Here is a 20,868-nt window from a genome sequence, read left to right on the forward strand (position 1 = left end):
CTTCATCAACAGCCGCTTGCACCCCCAGCTGGTGAGACCGACTAACAGCAGATGGAGATTATCAATCAGTAATCTACTGATATTCCTGCCGTTCCCGGATGTCAATGTTGAATTTTCTGTCGAATTTAAACCACTGAATTTGTGGAAGCGAAATTGTAAAGCGAAATAAAATGGACCGAAAATTGCATGTTGAATATTATAGGTTGTATTTTTAAACAGAATAAACATTTTGGAAGTGAAATATTAAAGGTGAATATGGATTATTGAATTTTTAATAATGAAAACGTGTGTGAAATGTTTTGAATTGAAATATTCACATCTTAAGCCCTGAAAATACAATGCATTAAAATGCAAGCAGGGTTAATGCAATGCATATTTTTTCAAGTTGTGCAATTCAACAAGATTTTTTGTTTCAAAAACATCTGTCATTATTTTACTTCCATATACCAAACTTTATGGTTTTGTTGACAGAAGACGCTAGAGAATAAGATACTCTTTTTGACTCTTTTTATTTATTACCTTTTATTTTTACATAGCCTATATTCAGTAGAATGTCTGTTGGAGGACCATCACAATAGTTAGAAGATATTAAGCAGACTGTCTACTAATATCTAATCTAATGACTGATATGGAGTTGCAAAGTTAATCAACAGAATGTTCAAAAGTAGTAGGCTAGTTTGGTAATTAGCAAAATTCTAAATTGTAGCATTTTTGTTTGTGTATTTCCATTAAAATGTCCAATATTTCCATTTAACATGTCCAAACAAATGAATCCCCAAATGTTTTTTTTTATTATTATTATTTGTTTATACTTTTCTATTCCTATAGCCTAATACAAATTGTGGAAGTGGGAACGCATTTTCTTTTAATATGGTCTCGCATTTATATGGCACAGCTGTAATTTATTTACTCGTTCCAAACCCGGAAGTGAGAAAATAATCCATTCGAGGAGAAGCTGCTGGATATTTACCTGTGACATTTAACCTACCTGTCTCACAGTGAAATCGAAGGCAGAAGGAAGATAGAAAATCAGCACTCTCTTCACATGTTACAGTAAGTTCGTTAAACTTTTCATAACTGTAATGTCGATAAAGTATTTGTGTCTCAACACACCTTGACGAACTCAAACTCAAATAGGCCTACATGATAAGGTTGAAGGTTACTTTCATTATCTAGGCCTACTTCACGACACGTCAACTGTAACACTCATAAAATGGCAGAAAAAATTAAACTTACACTTTTTTCTTTAACAGGAGAATGTTAGTTTAATGTTGAAATCTTCGGTTGACTTTAAATACGTATTTAATTATTTTTTATAATCTATATAATGTGTGTTGAGTGACGCAATAAGACTAGGTGTCACGGATCAACTGGGGATCATGTTAACTGGGGACGCGCGCGTGCACGCAGAAAGTTTTACCTGGATTTCCAGCAGAGGCGGCTACAGATTCGTCACAGCGAAATTTTCACTGAGCAGATTTAAAAGCTTTCTACGTTATTGGTAAATGTTTGTATCATATTAGGACACTGTTGTTTACTCTTTCGCTGCTCCGCTGAATGTTTCAGACGCATTTAAGGGAAGTTTTAATGTGTTTTAATAGCACGACTCACAGACCACGCCCACATTATTTTGTTACATTCGTTTCAATGAAATTGAATATCTGATGACAACTGTAAGTAGATTAAATAAATTATGCTGTTGACATTGTGTCTTTGCAGTGCGTGTGTAGTTGCAGATTATTGTTATGATGCCAATTTGTGGCTTAATTTATATTGAGCAGCAATACTGCTGTGGTTAAAGGGGGGTGAAATGCTCATTTTCACTCAATCTCCTGTTAATCTTGAGTACCTATAGAGTAGTATTGCATCCTTCATATCTCCAAAAAGTCTTTAGTTTTATTATATTTATAAAAGAAAGATTGTACTATGCACTATGACTGTACCGAGTCTTTCCGGAAAAAACCGAGCGGCTGGAGGCGGGCCGTGAGGGCGAAGCTAAAGCTGTGTGCTAACGCGCCGAGCTAACAACACACAGAGACATTTGAAGCAGTTTTACTCTCCGCCCGGTTCCAACCATGACCGCGAACCTTTAACATTGCGACTGCTCGATCCTTAAGCATTAGACGATCTGCAAATCCGTCGATCTGGGTTTTGTTTATAAAACAATCATCATCGAAATGCAGGGAACAAACAGTCTTGCACAACTCCGTTGATGCTCAGGAAAAACAAACTCAATCCACTGGTCCCTTAACGCTGGGTTCTTTGGGAATCTGTGCAGGGTTGTCTTGCCCTGGCAACCAAAAACACACTTCTTTGGTGACATTGACTTCCCAAAAGCCGAGCAGAGCGCTTTGATGGGCGTACTGCTTTCGCTCTGGTCTACGAGTGCGCGCGCGCCCGCGCTATTCCGGGAGAAGTGCCCTTAGGACCCATATAAGGAAATTCCGCCCCAGCTGACGTCACGCACACCCATACTCGAAAAAAACTTTCCGAAACTTGTGACAAACCGGAAGGACAATTTTTGGCACAGAAATACTCCTTCAAACGTACAATTTAATTTTTGAAACTTTGTCCATGTTTAGCATGGGAATCCAACTCTTTAACAGTGTAAAAAACTCAGTATGCATGAAATAGCATTTCACCCCCCCTTTAAAGGGATGTCAAGCATTTATTTATTATTTATTTAAATGTTACTGAGGAATGAGTTAAAGCATAAAGCATACAGTAGGCTACACTCCATAAATCTTCCTAAAGAGTGTTGAAAATTGAGAAGCGATCCAGTGAATTACCCATGCATTTATTCAGGGGAATGTTCAACAAACATATTCATTAGCTAACAGGTATGAAAGTAACAATAACAAAAGGAAGAAAAGAAAAATAGGAAAATGTGCATGCATGCAGGACAGCTGTATTTGCCAACTGTGGAAGATCTGACCACAGTCCCACCTTCAACATTCTGAACATTCAGTCTAAGGAAGGGAGAACTAACTATAGAATAAGTTACATGTTAATGAAGAACAGTTACTTGTTTTGCAATGTATATGTATACATTTTTTCTTACCCATTGGCTAGTTTGGCCTTCATACCTATGCTGCTCTCCATCTAATATAATCATGTTTGTTATATTAGTAAATAAATGTCACAGTTGTATTATCTTTTTAAGAACAATTTAACACACCATCACCCTACTATGGAAGCTTATGGGTAGCAATATTAAATTTGAAATGTAATATGCAAAATGACAATGCAATATGTAAAATGGCAATGCATTTCTGTATTTAAATTTTCCATACATTTGTGCAACGTTTGGTGCAAAATGAAAATGAAAATTCAATTTTAAAATTTACATTTGCCATTTCATACACTATTTTTAATATGTAAATCGAATACATAATTTAACGCTTTATAAGTTGCAAAATTAAAATTAAAATGTATTACAGAAATGATTAGATATGTTTAACATGTTCAAGCAAAAACTGTGACAAAATTGTAATTTAAATGTAATTTTTTCTTAATTGCATTTACACTCACATTTAAGACACTTGCAATTGCATTTCCATTAAGTGTCCCGCAATGAATGTAGCAAAATTCAATGTGCAATTTGAAACTGCATTCTGAGCCGATCACTTGCCCGTCCCGCTCTGTCAATTACTGCGTGAAGGCGGGGCTCGGCAACAGTTAAACATACGCTATGGTGGGTAATTTGAGGTGTTGGAAGGAAACAGTAGCAGATGAAGTGGAGCGTGAACAGATAAATTGTAGTGTTTCCAAAGATTATTACGCGTCTGCAGGTGATAGAACCAGTACGATGTTGGACGGTCTGGGTCTGGGAGAGTGTTCTGTCTTACCAAGCGTCAACATTATGCTGAGCTGCTGTTGTCTGATGCTGGACTGTGTTGATGGTTTCGTTTTGTATAAAATATTATCATTGTCTGATACATGCTTATCTTTATTCTTATTAGCCTACTATTAACTGTAATACTCAATAATGTTGGAGATCCTATAGTTTTTCCTTACAAATGCATATTACTCTGAGATCACATAATATGACTAAGCTCCATTGGTATTCGGTATACGAAAAATGTGACCGCTCTTTATTTATTTATAACTGACTGGAATGTTCAATAAAGTGACGAATGTGATGTGTGACCATCTCTGTTTATGCTGTATAATCATAAAATATGATGCAGACATGCGAGCCCCTTTCCATTTTATAAAGCATATTGATAAGGTATTAATAGCCTACATGCAGGCTACATAGGCTACATGGTCACGGAATCTGACGGGTCAAATTCATCGACCTAGCCTTTTTTTGGGTGAATGTGGAGCAGGTCGAGGGCTGGTGACGTCATTCAGTGTCTAATATTTTAAACAACGAATCAGCACACGAAACTTTAACCGGCACAAACGATCGCACAAACAAACTAAACTATTTTGGGTGAATGTGGAGCAGGTAGGGGGGCTGAGTGACCTCAGAATGACCAATAAATATTATTTTAATATTTAAGAAACCGAAGCAGCACAAAATAAACGTTTATCGGCGCAAATTAGAACAAACATATGAGTCTATTGTATTTTGGGTGAATGTGGCCTATTTTGCCGACGTTTTGCATTGGGTTGGGGACGGGGCCAGCTTCACGCAGTGATTGAAAGGGCGGGACGGGCACGTGATCGGCTCAGAATACATTTTCAAATTGCACATTGAATTTTGCTACATTCATTGCGGGACACTTAATGGAAATGTACGGTGACGCATTGCTGCCACATATTATTTTTTTCCCCTCAATTATCTCGTAATAACGAGATGTTATGTCGTTAAAACGACTTTTTTTTTTTTTTTGCCCTTATAAAGACATGTGTAGTCATGTACAAAATATGCCTTTATCCACATAAAATTGACAGCCTATCGCGCCTTTATCACACGTTCAAAAAGCTTAAGCAAGTAGCAGCCCCCAATCAGGCAAAATTAATCAATGAGGCCCTTTTTTGAAAATATATTTTATATAGGCTTTTTTATATTTTATATATAAGTTTTTTTTAATATGATATATTATATAGGCCTAATGAGATTTATTTTTGTTAATAGGCTATATCTTCATTACCTAGAGATATAATTAAACAAAAAGTAGTCAAAACACATCTAACAGAACATAGCCTAAGTTGTTTATTTTTTACAACATTGTGTTCTTATTTTGTTTAATTAACGAAATGTCAATCTTCGTCTTTATAACAGAAGATACAATACAATACAAAAATCTTCAAGATGTATAACGGATTGTCACTTTATAAACAGTCCTTTTTAATGGAATAATACACCCTTATAAAGAAAAAGCTTCAGTGATAAAGAATATGAACGCAATGCATTTAATTATACATTAAGCGTTTTCCTTCCATAGAAACCCTTTATTATAAAGAAAATATGTGGCTCTTAACGTGTCTTTCTATGGGAGGATGGCATTGCGGTGCACAGCAAATATTCAATGCATTCAATGCAAATATTCAATGGTATTCAATGCAAAACAAAAATGAAAAATACAAGTAGCCAATAAAATAAACAAATTATTGTGGCATTAATTAGCCCATAAACAACATTTATTTTAAAGCCTAAACGAATTTGTTTAAAGAAAAACACCAGCGTTGGGCGTTTATCTGTATAGGCGTTTCAGCCGTCCTTTTCAAACTGGCGCAATAAAATGCAACAGAATTTGATTTGTTAAACATGAAGAGGACTTATCCGTCTGGCATGGCCGCTCGCTCTAACGTTAACCTAGATAAATGTTCGCTATTATTAAGCGCATATCCAAGTGTTTGTGCGGAGTGTGGAGCGCGCACTATGACATGGATGAAGGCGCCGGTGCCATCACTCGCATTTTCCTATCAACAGTGGAAACAACTTAAAATACTCCATCATTTTTGGTCATACAGAAAATAATAATACATCAGTCGCAACTACTTTTATTTGTGTAAACTCACAACAACAAGAAAACGGTGTGCTTTAAAATAAAAGAAAACGAACAGGGCGCGCTTTCATGATCTCTGTGAATTGGAGCGCGCCTCAAAAATGAACTGAAAAACAGTGTATAGACGACGAGCCTCACAGACATGAGGAATATAACTATAAAGTTTATAAAAAAATGTCCACCAACGAAAAAAATCCAATCGAAAGCAAATACGGTACCATCTATGTAATCCTGTCCGTAGGAAAGGCGCATCTAGGCTACATTACAGCGGAGATGTATGGAGATGTATGCAGGCAGCCTACACTGATTTAGAAAAGACTAGTTCATTAATAAACAATTAAAATGCTTCGTTTTTTTTAAGATACATGTATTATATCATTAGCCTACTTTTGCCGGCGCTTTGCGGCAAATTTTATGCATGCGCTTGAGCGCGGAATATAGGCTATAGCCTACATGCACCCAGGATTGAATATAAACGTGCGATTAGTCCTAATTGCTTAAATGAATGACTACTAGTCTAGAAAAATCCTTTAGTCTTTAGGCAACTCTAATCAATAGCCTACATTTAATATTTGACATTATTTCATTAGTACTAATTAGTATCCAGCTCTTCACATTTAATTAGTTGAGTTAGCATAATTAATGAACTAAAATAATAAAATTAAATTTAAATTAAATTAAGATACTATCCACATATTTCTATATAGCATTGCTTATTCCACCACACAAAGGACTGTTTATAAGGTGACAATCCGTTATACATGTGAAGATTGTAGGCTGTATCTTGAAGATTTTTGTATTGTATTGTATCTTGTGTTATAAAGACGAAGATTGACATTTCGTTAATTAAACAAAATAAGAACACAATGTTGTAAAATTTTCTGTTAGATGTGTTTTGACTACTTTTTGGTTAATTATATCTCTAGGTAATGAATGAAGATATAGCCTATTAACAAAAATAAATCTATAATATATTGTATAAAAAAAAAACTTATAGGCCTATTTAAAATATATTTTCAAAAAAGGGCCTCATTGATTAATTTTGCCTGATTGGGGGCTGCTACTTGCTTAAGCTTTTTGAACGTGTGATAACGGCGTGATAGGCTGTCAATTTTATGTGGATAAAGGCATATTTTGTACATGACTACACATGTCCTTAAAAGGGTAAAAAAGATGTCGTTTTAACGACATAACATCTCGTTATTACGAGAAAAGGATGTCGTTTTAACGACATAAGATCTCGTTATTACCAGAAAAGATGTCGTTAAAACGACATAAGATCTCGTTATTACGAGGAAAAAGATGTCGTTTTAACGACATAACATCTCGTTATTACGAGAAAAAGATGTAGTTAAAACGACATAAGATCTCGTTATTACGACATAATTGAGGGGAAAAAATAATATGTATGTGGCAGCAATGCATCACCGTAGTAATGCAATCGCAAGTGTCTTAAATGTGAGTGTAAATGCAATTTTATAAACAAGTTTGCCACAGTTTTTGCTTGAACATGTTAAACATATCTAATCATTTCTGTAATACATTTTAATTTTAATTTTGCAACTTATAAAGTGTTAAATTATGTATTCGATTTACATATTAAAAATAGTGTATGAAATGGCAAATGTAAATTTTAAAATTGAATTTTCATTTTCATTTTGCACCAAACGTTGCACAAATGTATGGAAAATTTAAATTTAAATACAGAAATGCATTGCCATTTTACATATTGCATTGTCATTTTGCATATTACATTTCAAATTTAATATTGCTACCCATAAGCTTCCATAGTAGGGTGATGGTGTGTTAAATTGTTCTTAAAAAGATAATACAACTGTGACATTTATTTACTAATATAACAAACATGATTATATTAGATGGAGAGCAGCATAGGTATGAAGGCCAAACTAGCCAATGGGTAAGAAAAAATGTATACATATACATTGCAAAACAAGTAACTGTTCTTCATTAACATGTAACTTATTCTATAGTTAGTTCTCCCTTCCTTAGACTGAATGTTCAGGATGTTGAAGGTGGGACTGTGTGGTCAGATCTTCCACAGTTGGCAAATACAGCTGTCCTGCATGCATGCACATTTTCCTATTTTTCTTTTCTTCCTTTTGTAATTTAAATACAGGAATGCATTGGCATTTTACATATTGCATTGTCATTTTGCATATTACATTTCAAATTGAATATTGCTACCCATAAGCTTCCATACTCTTCATTGTGAAATTTTCACATCTTCTCTTTATATAATCACGCTCCTTTCTTGAGCAGCGATCGGGATATTGGTTATCCTGCAAAGTTTTTGATTTGTCTAACTTTAATTGCATCCATTTGCTGTGGCAGTATATGGCCTAACAATGACACTTAATTTATAGACCTTTTAATCTGTTCCCAACAGTTATCAGACAACAATAATGAAAGCACATGATGTGATGAATAACAAGAGAATATATTAATGAGATTCATGGTACCAGTCAAATGAAGAGAACTGGTATAATTAAAATTTATATTACATAAAGAGAGGCCCACACCCATTACATTTTATTTACAAAACTGGTAGACCATTGTGTCATATTTCTTTTGTTAAAGAGGTCAGCAAAATGTAAACAATAAAGCATTTCCTATTGTTTTAGAGAGGGTCATGCTATTCGTGTGAGGTGACAAATGATTAAGAGGTTAGTGATGTAGGCCTATGTGAATATCAGTATATATTTGTAATAATTCATTATCACTATATCATATGTTTTGCTTAACCCTCAGATGGTCTTCGTTTAGCAGTCACACTCAGGGCCTTCCCGGTCAGAAGTGACCGGACACCTAAAAATGAAACTTCCTCCATCCCAGTAAAAACCAATGCAATTTATTTTTGTTCTATAATATTTATTCTTTTTAATTTAGTATTTTGAGACAATTTGATTGAACTTATTAATATTTATGCAATATTTATAGTCCATTTTTTTGCCATTGAAAATAATGCTTTTTATTTTTATTTTTATTTTTTATATATATATACAGTATTTTCTGTTAAAATAGAGACTAGGCTTTCAGAAAAAAAAGAAAAGAAAAAAAATCAATTTATTAAACATAAAATGAAATAAATCATGTTATACTACAGGGCCGTTGAATACTTGAATGTGATTGGTTGACGAACGTTCTAAGGTGTGCATTATTTTCAGGGAAACGCACGGCTAAAGTAGTTCCAGGCAGGTCTTGACCGCATTACAGTTCCATATCACTTCGCGTAGTCAACTGTAATAACGGAAAATAGGATACAATTCATAACAAGAAAAAACATTCAGCCCCATGCGCTTGATCTGCGATTTTCAATGTCTAGCTTCACAATCAATGGAAACATGCAGTTTAATTTTAATAAATAAAGTATATTCCTATCTATAATCAATAGAAAATTAAACTGAATATAGGCTAAATAAATGGATAGTCCTGCAGCACGGATTTTTATTGCAGATAATATAACAAATAAATAATTATTGATAGGCCTTACTTGTTAAAAGGCTTTTTGTTTCATTTATTTGGCTAGTCTACTGTCAATAATAGAAAAAAAGAATGAACAAATTAATTAAAACGAATTGAATTAATAAATAAATAGCCTAATAATATTGACGCACATGCTTTTCTGTCTCATTATTGCAACATCTCTCTCTAATAACTGCATTAATAACTGCATAAAGCCGAGGACACACTTTAAGGCCGGTTATGAATGTAATTTGATGACTGATCATGCCCAAACGCGTGTTCAGCGCGTTCAGTCGGTGTTCAAAGTCGGTGTTTAAAATCTGCTGCAGTCGATGAAAACAGTCAGAGAATGTGTCAGCTAGTCGTGTGTCCCCAGCATTAGTCTGCTATCAGTGGCTCAAACCTCCGTTACTAACTCTAAAATGACGTTTTGGAATTAGCAACGGAGGCATTGGATTAGATGCGTAAGAAATTAGTCCTACATACAAGAGCGTTTTAATGACAAAAACTTTACAAACGTCTTGAAATAGATAATCTGAACAATGTTTCGAGGTGTGGTAACTAGTATAAGCGGAATAATTGACTTCAGGCCGTTGAATTATTAGAAAAATAATGCACACCTCCGCTTCGCGTCGTGACCGCATTACCACCTCGGGTGTGCATTCTTTTTCTAATAATTCAACGGCCTGTCGTCAATTATTCCTTACTTATTGCATGGGTTTACCACTAGATGCCTGTATAGCTCTAAATGGAGATGCTTGTGAATTCTAGTTGTTTTTGGACCAAATTACTTACTTTTAAGATGTGGATTGAATGTATTTTTTTTAGAAATTCTCAAATAATACTTTTTGCCAAGGTTTATAACATTTTATTAATTATTATTTTAATAATTTTAATAATTATTATATTAATTATATATATATATTAATTATAATTATTAATTATGTTATGTTTTTCACTCTTGATGTTTTAGAGTCACCAAGTATCATAACCTTCCGATGAAGCTGTGATTTTCTAAACTTCAAAACAGAAAATTATTCGGTCAGAAGTGACCGAGGACCATCTGAGGGTTAAAATCAGTAATACAATTTGTGGTTGCCTCTCAATGTTTTTCACAGGACTTTAATCACTAAAGACAAAGTGTTCTCTACATGTCCAATACAAGACATTAGATACACAACATTCAAGTTCATGCTCCTACTGAGCATAATGTACATTTACACATTTGGCAGATGCTTTTATTCAAAGCGACTTACATTGCATTTCAAGGTACACATTTACATTCTTATCAGTTCTTGTTTTCCCTGAATCGAACCCATGAACTTGGCATTGCAAGCGCCAACAGTCTACTGTTTGAGCAGGAAAGCTCGATACAATGTATAATTCAATATTACTATATAAAATTAACTTAATTTAAATAATTATGATTCTAAGAAGGTGCAGTATTACATACAGAATTGTTCTGAAAGAAGAAGAGTCAAAAAGTTTTTATTTTTTTATTTTATAAATCTTGAAAATGTTACAAGTTCATGAGATAATTAACTTCATGACCCTACGTGTATAAGCACAGCTGCTTTATGTCCAGGGAAAAGGATATGGAGGCGTCAGAGCTGGTTGTACAGAAAAGAGATCTTAATACAATCAGCAGAGTAAAATAAGCTTATAAGTGTTTTTATATAAAAAATAATAGATCCATTATAAAATTAGCCTATATGCAGATCAATAAATCCAACTTGTTGGAAAAAATGTAAATGACTTTGCAATTTATGTTTCTTTTAGGTAGCCTAGCTACTTTAATTTAATCTACATCTGTTATTTGTGATTAGAACTCATGACAACACACTACAGAAAATATGATACACTAATGTTGAGAAGAAGATTCTTACACGTCTTCTGAAGTGCGCTGTGCCCATGTTAACATAGGCGTGATTTCTGAGCTTGACACTAAAGTATGTTAAACTTCTTTGAAATTGCGTCAAATACGCAGGAATATACACTTCAAAACAAATCGCTTTATTATGCATACCAGTGTGTATACAACTGGTGAAACATACGTTTTTAATCATAGATCCGTGAAAAATGGCTGTGATGAATCTGTAGCCGTCTAACATCTGCTGGAAATCCAGATAAAACTAATTGCAGTTGATCCGTAACACTGGGGAAGGAAAGTGTGGTCATATGATAAACATTAAAAGTAACATCATATTTGCTTAGTGCGAGACGCAAAAACGGATTGTGAAAAACACCTGCAAGAGTTCAGCAGTGTCATTAAAGTGAAGGTGAATCCAGTGTTTAAACGCCGACATATCGGACATGTTGCTCTGCAAACATACACTATTAACTGCAGAAAAACTGTTGACGTTAAGTTAAAATGAATTAAATGCCATTTAAATAAAATGTGTCAAAATTAAATTATGTTTTGTGCATGTTTTCTGTGTTCACATACAGGCCTTTAAATAAAGTGTCAAATCAAGGAGGAAGAGGAGCACCGGACCTGTAAAATGAGTGTTTTTGAGGAGAGAGAGGAGGAGGGCCGTACCTGTAAAATGAGTGTGTTTGAGGAGAGAGAGGAGGAGGACCGTACCTGTAAAATGAGTGTGTGTGAGGAGAGAGAAGAGGAAGCGTCTGTTCACACTCAGAGAGCAGCATCTCCAGTATCCAGCTGTGTGTCTATGAAGAGTAACAGCTCCATGATGGATCCCCCTAAACTCAGTGATGGATCATCTTCAGGATCCAGCTGTGTGTCTATGAAGAGTAAAAGCTCCATGATGGATCCCCCTAAACTCAGTGATGGACCATCTTCAGTATCCAGCTGTGTGTCTATGAAGAGTAACAGCTCCATGATGGATCCCCCTAAACTCAGTGATGGACTATCTTCAGTATCCAGCTGTGTGTCTATGAAGAGTAACAGCTCCATGATGGATCCCCCTAAACTCAGTGATGGACCATCTTCAGTATCCAGCTGTATGTCTATGAAGAGTAACAGATCCATGCATGAGCCCCCTGATCTCAGTGATGGACCTGCTGTGACCTCTGACCCTGAGTGAGTATCATGAAGTTCAGGGCTGTCTGGGCAGTCAAGATATTATATTGGTTCATCGCCTCTAAAAACTGTTGATAACACCCATACAGACAAAAACAAGTGTTGTATGGTTGCACAAAGAGTTAATAAAGTCAAATAAAGGGCAAAAAGGCTATATAAAATCCAGATAACTAGTTAGTCTCATTAGTATGGAAGTAAAATAATGACAAATGTTTTTGAAACAAAAAAATCATGTTGAATTGCACTACTTGAAAAAATATGCATTACATTAACCCTGCTTGCATTTTAATGCATTGTATTTTTAGGTCTTGCATTTTTATGGGCTGAAATTCAACATGGTTGTATATTTAAGCTGTGAATATTTCAATTCAAAACATTTCACAAACGTTTTCATTAAAAATTAAATAATCCATTCACCTTTCAGATTTCACTTCCAAAATGTTCATTCTGTTTAAAAATACAACCTATAATATTCAACAGGCAATTTTTGGTCCATTTTATTTCGCTTCCACAAATTCAGTGGTTCAAATTCGACAGAAAATTCAACATTTGACATCCGGGAACAGCAGGAATATCAGTAGATTGCCGATTGATAATCTCCATCTGCTGTTAGTCGACCTCACCAGCTGGGGGTGCAAGCGGCTGTTGATGGGAGAAAAAAAAACTATAGAGCAATGGGTGAGAGACTCATTCATTCATAAAAGCGGATTTACAGAAATGGAGAAAGCAGTTAGACTGGGTAAACCCAGACTGATCTGGGGCGTTTTGATTTCACCCTGGAGCTCAGGCTGGAAACCTGTACATTTATCTCTGCTGCTTCGGTTACAAATTTGTGGGAACCTATCATAAACTGACTTATCAACATGGCACGCTATTGGCGGGTTTAACCCAATGACGATAGAGAAGCGACAGCAAGCACACTCTGATTTACCCGTCTCTCGCACAACCTCTCAACAATGCTTAATGGCTTATTTAGTTTAGCAAACAAATCGCTCGAGTGGCTGTAAATACCAATCACTTTCATGTTTTATTTGCACAACCTGCAAAAATCACTCGATGCTTTTGCAAACCGCTGATCAATGCTACAAACCAACCAGTGACGTGCGGTCTGGGTAGGCAAACTAGGCACTGCCTACCCTGCCAAAATTCAAAAATAAAAATGTTTATTAAATAATAAACTTGTATTTATATTTTTACTGTTTATTCTTGTGATTTATATAATGCAATATGTGTGTTATTCCAATTATTTAGACGTTATGATGACAAATGTAGCAGTTAAGCATAATCAAATAAAAAACAAATCGTAGAATAAGCAGTGCTTTTATGGCTCGTTTCCACTGAGCAGTACAGTACGGTACGGGACAGTACTGGCACTTTCCACTGCATGGTACGGTACGGCTCGGTTCGGTACGGCACGCTTTGGCGCTTTTCCACTGCATGGTACGGTACGGCTCGGTTCGGTACGGCTCACTTATGGCGCATTTCCACTGCATGGTACGGTACGGTACGGCTCGCTTCGGCTCGCTTTAAATGGTACCACCTCTGTTGAGGTTCCAAGCGTACCGTACCGATACTAAAATGTGACGTGAAAACGCTGCAGATCACTGATTGGTCAGACAGAATCATCATTGTATCGTCATTGTATTTACGACAGGAGACACTAAACCCGCTAGATTTAAATAGCCAGTAGACAACAGCCAACGCTGTAGCACCTGTTTTAAAAGTATTTGCTTCAAAAAAAAGAGTATAAACTTCAAAAAAAGAAATGGCTGAATCGTGGTCAGTGGACGAGGTGCAGACGTTCCTCTCGTTGGTTGCCGAGGAGTGGATGGGGAAACACGGAATGAAAAATTCGCATTTAATATGATGATGTCATGGTAGTAGAGACGGCAACTATAACGATCAGTTATATATTAGGAGGCCCTAGGCAAAATTCATGTTGGAGGCCCCCCACCCCCAATAAAAAAACACTTGAAACAAATATGAATCCTAACCTTTATATACAACATTTTTATTTTAAATTTAGTATATTTTTACTTATACAGTACATAAGTTTGGACAAATTACTATTTTTAATGTTTTTGAAAGAAGTCTCTTATGCTCATCAAGCCTGGATTTATTTGATCAAAAATACAGAAAAATAATATAGTGAAATATTATTAAATAATGGTTTTCTATTTTACTATACTTTAAAATATATTTCTGTGATGCAAAGCTGAATTCAGTGTCACATAATCCTTCAGAAAACTTTAATATTCTGATTTATTATCAAATGTTAGAAATTGTGCTTAATATTTATTTTATAACCTGTGATACTTTTTTTCAGGATTTTTCGATTTTTAAAAAGTTGTTTTAAAAAAGTCTTCACTATCACTTTTTATATATTTAACACATCCTTGCTGAATATTCCTGTTTTGTTTTTTGTTTTCTGTATTTTTGATCAAATAAATGCAGGCTTGTAGAGCATAATATGAAACTTTAAACATTAAAAATAGTAATGGGTCTAGACTTTTTACCGGTACTGTATGTACATATTAATCAAACTTTATCTAAGGTAATCTCTTTTTTGCTTTATGAAGATGTTTAATGTTGTTGTTGTTGTTATTTTGCTGTTTTATTAAATTTATTCACAGTTCCAGAATACCACTTCAGTAGATGAACATATAAGTGCTTTTATCATTTTTTTCATAGCGGTATGGGCAGGATTTTTCCCTCCCATTTAATCAATACTGACTGCAGATATTATGATATTGTGTATTGCATTGTTACCTTAAATATGCTATACACAAATCAAGTGGAAGAGAAATACATGATCGAGCAGAATTATTTATTTTATTTTTTTTACTCATCAGCAGAATTTAGAAGATAGACCTATAGATATGAGATCCTTTATTTGAAACATTTAAAAATGCTGTTGTGTGTTGGCTTTTTAACTTTGAATACAAACGTCTTGTCTTTTACTTTTGTAGCTTTTTTACTAGTCAGCTCCCGACGCGATGTTATTGTACGCGCAAATTCAAAGCGTCGCTTCTGGGCACGTTACTGACGCTCGCGCTCTTTTAAACTCGTAATAAAGCGGTGAATGATTTTTCCAGAAATTACGCTGATCTACAGTACAAGTTTATATTTAGAATGCATTGCAATCACTCCAAAATAGATGACGACAACTCACACACCTGCATTACGAGCTGTGCTTCTTTGCGTGGCTATTTAGGCTTTTGCTTCGCAGCACCTGATGGATGCGTTCGTTACACAAACTTTCAGAAGCCGGCACCCGCTTTGAAACGGAAACATGAATTGGTTTAACTGCAGATGAGTGACAATTCAACAATATCCAATGTATTTCTGTCCGTCTTGACTGGTGGACTATATATATAGAGGATGCTACGGTTATGGAAGCCCCTCCTCAAAGCCCGAGGCCCTAGGCAATCGCCTGCTCTGCCTATAGCTAGCGCCGGCCCTGTCTGGCTAGCGTTTCCACTGCCAACAGTAGGCTACCCTTACTTGATAGGCGTGGTGTTTCGATCGACGTCATTTTCGCGCGAAGAAGAACATGTAAACTACAATGACATACAGCAGATCTTGTTCTTGCTCCTCGACAAGTTTGTCACAAAAAGACAAGCGCCGACATTAGGCTTTTCTCAATATCAAGTAACGTTACGCATTGTAGCCTACTTGCCATGTGTATATATATTTATTAAACGCAAAGTTTTTCATTTCAAAAGTACGGTGACGCATTGCTGCCACATACATACTATTTTTTCCACTCAATTATGTCGTAATAACGAGATCTTATGTCGTTAAAACGACATCTTTTCTCGTAATAACGAGATCTTATGTCGTTTTAACGACATCTTTTCTCGTAATAACGAGATCTTATGTCGTTAAAACGACATCTTTTTCTCGTAATAACGAGATCCATATGTCGTTAAAACGACATCTTTTTCTCGTAATAACGAGATGCTATGTCGTTAAAACGACATCTTTTTTTGCCCTTATAAGGACATGTGTAGTCATATACAAAATATGCCTTTATCCACATAAAATTGACAGCCTATCGCGCCTTTATCACACTTCTACGTTCAAAAAGCTTAAGCAAATAGTAGCAGCCCCCAATCAGGCAAAATTAATCAATGAGGCCCTTTTTTTAAAATATATTTTATATAGGCCTATAAGTTTTTTTTATATAATATTATATATAGCCTAAGATTTATTTTTGTTAACAGGCTATATCTCCATTACCTAGAGATATAATTAAACAAAAAGTAGTCAAAACACATCTAACAGAACATAGCCTAAGTTGTTTATTTTTTACAACATTGTGTTCTTATTTTGTTTAATTAACGAAATGTCAATCTTCGTCTTTATAACAGAAGATACAATACAATACAAAAATCTTCAAGATACAGCCATACAATCTTTACATGTAACGGATTGTCACCTTATAAACAGTCCTTTGTGTGGTGGTGGAATAAAGAAATATATGGTTACCGGTATTATCTTAATTTAAACTTTATTTTATTATTTTATTAGTTCATTAACTAATTATGCTAACTCAACTAATTTAATGTAAAGAGCTGGATACTAATTACTAATTAAATAATGTCAAATATTAAATGTAGGCTATTGATTAGAGTTGCCATAGACTAAAGGATTTTCTAGACTAGTAGTCATTCATTTAACCCTTGTGTTATGTTGGAATTCTGTGCACTCCCCTTATGGTCCGGGTCAAATTGACCCGCAATGGATTCAATACAATTCCTCAAAAATCACACTATGAAAAACAACAAAGATTCAGGTACAAACTGTAAACTTTTAATATCAACATTTGTCAAATATTCCAAAAAATATATATCTGAAGATATGATTTAATGAAAATGTTTTTTAACCATTTTTTAAAACTGTTTTGCTTTGACAAAATTTGAATATACATTATATTTATATATATTTGAATATACATTTTTTTTTAACTTTTTTTTTTTTTTTTTTTGCTTAGAATATCATAACTGAACAATTAATCAATTAATCTGAGCTAATTTTTCCTGCAGTCTATGTCGAAGTCTCAAGATATTTCAGATATCTTGAATATATAAATGAGAGCTTATTTTACTATCTGCGTCAGTCAAAGATTTTCATTTGTAATTTGCAATTAACTCTGAACACCATGATGTAGCTTTTCAAGTGTGTTTGGTTTGGGTTAGAGCACTTTTAGATACACTTACACTTTAGAACTGGAGTTGATGCCCAGTTGATACATAAAATAAATGTTTTTATGTTGTGTCTGTACAGTTGCTTTTGAATAGCCTATGGGGGTCAAATTGACCTGCGAACATCACAAACGTAATAGTAATTTTGTTTGTATATGTCAAAAAAAAAAAACACCAGCATGTTGAAACTTTGCATGCATGTTCATGAAGATAAATGCAAAAAAGTCACAAAATATCAACAAAAAAAAAAAAAGATTTAATATTATTTCAGGTAGCTTGAAAAAATAAATGATAGGTAATTTTTACCATCTGTGGCTGACAAAATATTTTTCTGTATTGAAATAAGTGTGGAAAACCTATTTTTTTAGCTTCATAAGGTAGTAAAAAAATAAAATAAAGTATAACCCAGAAATGTTATTATTTTGGGTCCGTACAGTTGCCTTAGAGCGTTAAAATATGCGGGTCAAATTGACCCGCGAACATCACGAAAGGAACAGTAATTTTGTTTGTATATGTCAAAAAGCACCAGCATGTTGAAACTTTGCATGCATGTTCATGATGATAAATGAGAAAAAGTCACAAAATATCAAGAAAAAAAACATAGGTTAGCCAGTATTTCCAGCAACTATAAAATCTAAACGGGTCAAATTGACCCGCAACATAACACAAGGGTTAAGCAATTAGGACTAATCACACGTTTATATTAAATCCTGGGTTCATATATGGCTATAGCCTGTATTCCGCGCTCAAGCGCATGCAAAACTTGCCGCAAAGCACTGGCAAAAGTAGGCTAATGATATAATAAATGTGTCTGAAAAAAATAACGAAGCATTTTAATTGTTTATTAATGAACTAGTCTTTTCTAAATCAGTGCGGTTAGGCACCCTGCAAACGTATCTCCATACATCTCCGCTGTAATGTAGCCTAGATGCGCCTTTCATACGGACAGGATTACATAATCAGATGGTACCGTATTTGCTTTCGATTGGATTTTTTTCGTTGGTGGACATTTTTTTAATAAACTTTATATAGTTAGTTATATTTCTCATGTCTGTGAGGCTTGTCTATACACTGTTTTTCAGTTCATTTTTGAGACGCGCTCCAATTCACAGATCATGAAAGCGCGCCCTGTTCGTTTTCTTTTATTTTACAAAAGCACAACGTTTGCTTGTTGTTGTGAGTTTACACAAATAAAAGTAGTTGCGACTGATGTATTATTCTTTTCTGTATGACCAGAAATGATGGAGTATTTTAAGTTGTTTCCACTGTTGATAGGAAAATGCGAGTGATGGCACCGGCGCATCCATGTCATGCAGTGCGCGCTCCACACTCCGCACAAACACTCGGATATGCGCTTAATAATAGCGAACATTTAGGTTACGTTAGAGCGAGCGGCCATGCCAGACTGATAAGTCCTCTTCATGTTTAACAAATCAAATTCAATTGCATTTTCTTGCGCCAGTTTGAAAAGGGCGGCTGAAACACTTAGCCTATACAGATAAACGCCCAGCGCTGGTGTTTTTCTTTAAACAAATTCGTTTAGGCTTTAAAATAAATATTGTTTATGGGCTAATTAATGCCACAATAATTTGTTTATTTTATTGGCTCCTACTATTTTTCATTTTTGTTTTGCATTGAATACCATTTAAAGGATTTGCTGCACCGCAATCCCATCCTCCCATAGAAAGACACGTTAAGAGCCACCTTTATTTTCTTTATAATGAAGGGTTTCTATGGAAGGAAACCGCTTAACGTATAATTAAATGCATTGCGTTCATATTCTGGGCTCATCTGCTTTTCTGTGTGTACAGCATTTGATCTTTATCACTGAAGCTTTTTCTTTATTATAAGGGTTTATTATTCCATTCCAAAGGACTGTTTATAAGGTGACAATCCGTTATACATCTTGAAGATTTTTGTATTGTATTGTATCTTCTGTTATAAAGACGAAGATTGACATTTCGTTAATTAAACAAAATAAGAACACAATGTTGTAAAAAAATAAACAACTTAGGCTATGTTCTGTTAGATGTGTTTTGACTACTTTTTGTTTAATTATATCTCTAGGTAATGAAGATATAGCCTATTAACAAAATAAATCGTATTATATAGCCTAATATATCATATTAAAAAAAACAAAACTTATAGGCCTATATAAAATATATTTTTAAAAAAAGGGCCTCATTGATTAATTTTGCATGATTGGGGGCTGCTACTATTTGCTTAAGCTTTTTGAACGTAAAAGTGTGATAAAGGCGCGATAGGCTGTCAATTTTATGTGGATAAAGCATATTTTGTACATGACTACACATGTCCTTATAAGGGCAAAAAAATATGTCGTTTTAACGACATAGCATCTCATTATTACGAGAAAAAGATGTCGTTTTAACGACATATGGATCTCGTTATTACGAGAAAAAGATGTCGTTAAAACGACATAAGATCTCGTTATTACGAGAAAAAGATGTCGTTAAAACGACATAAGATCTCGTTATTACGAGAAAATATGTCGTTTTAACGACATAAGATCTCGTTATTACGAGAAAAGATGTCGTTAAAACGACATAAGATCTCGTTATTACGACATAATTGAGGGGAAAAAATAATATGTATGTGGCAGCAATGCGTCACCGTACAAAAGCATTTATAAATTCAGTCAATATTTCCAACAAATGAAACTCAGAACCATTCCCCTGCCCATAAGCGGTGATATAGTCTACATAAATAAGTTCATAAATAAAAATATAAAAATGCACATAATAATAATAATAATAATAATAATAATAATAATAATATAAACAAATACAATAATTAGCCTATTACAGATAAACACCCAACACTGGTTTCAATTTTGCTTTAAATAAATTAGTTTAGGCTTTAAAATAAATATTGTTTGTGGGCTAATTAATTCTACAATAATGTATGTTTATTTTATAGGCTACTTGTCCTATATTTAAAATTTTTGTTTGGGGTTAGGGTTAGGATTTGTTGTGGAAACCGCTATGCCATCTTCTAATAGAAAGTCACGTTAAGCGTTTTCTTTATAATAACGGGTTTCCATGGGAGGAAAATGCTTAATGTGTAATTAAATGCTTTTTATTCTGGGCTCATCTGCTTTTATGTACATAGTGTGGTTTATTAATAAGGTGTGTACAAAATTTGATCTTTTAATATC

At 34.4% G+C, this 20,868-nt stretch overlaps 1 protein-coding gene across 1 annotated transcript in view; it reads left to right on the forward strand.

The window, feature by feature from the left end:
• Window positions 1-926: 926 nt before the first annotated feature.
• LOC311080061 (uncharacterized protein) overlaps window positions 927-20,868 on the forward strand; it is a 67,884-nt gene continuing 47,942 nt past the window's right edge. Inside the window, exons 1-2 of the mRNA XM_084109825.1 lie at window positions 927-1,053; window positions 11,892-12,486. Coding sequence (XP_083965951.1) covers window positions 11,945-12,486 — 542 coding nt within the window. The 5' untranslated portion in view covers window positions 927-1,053; window positions 11,892-11,944. The remainder of the gene's footprint in view (window positions 1,054-11,891; window positions 12,487-20,868) is intronic.

This window comes from Abramis brama, assembly GCF_963993115.1.
Source record: "Abramis brama genome assembly, chromosome: 1".
Taxonomy (NCBI): Eukaryota; Metazoa; Chordata; class Actinopteri; order Cypriniformes; family Leuciscidae; genus Abramis; species Abramis brama.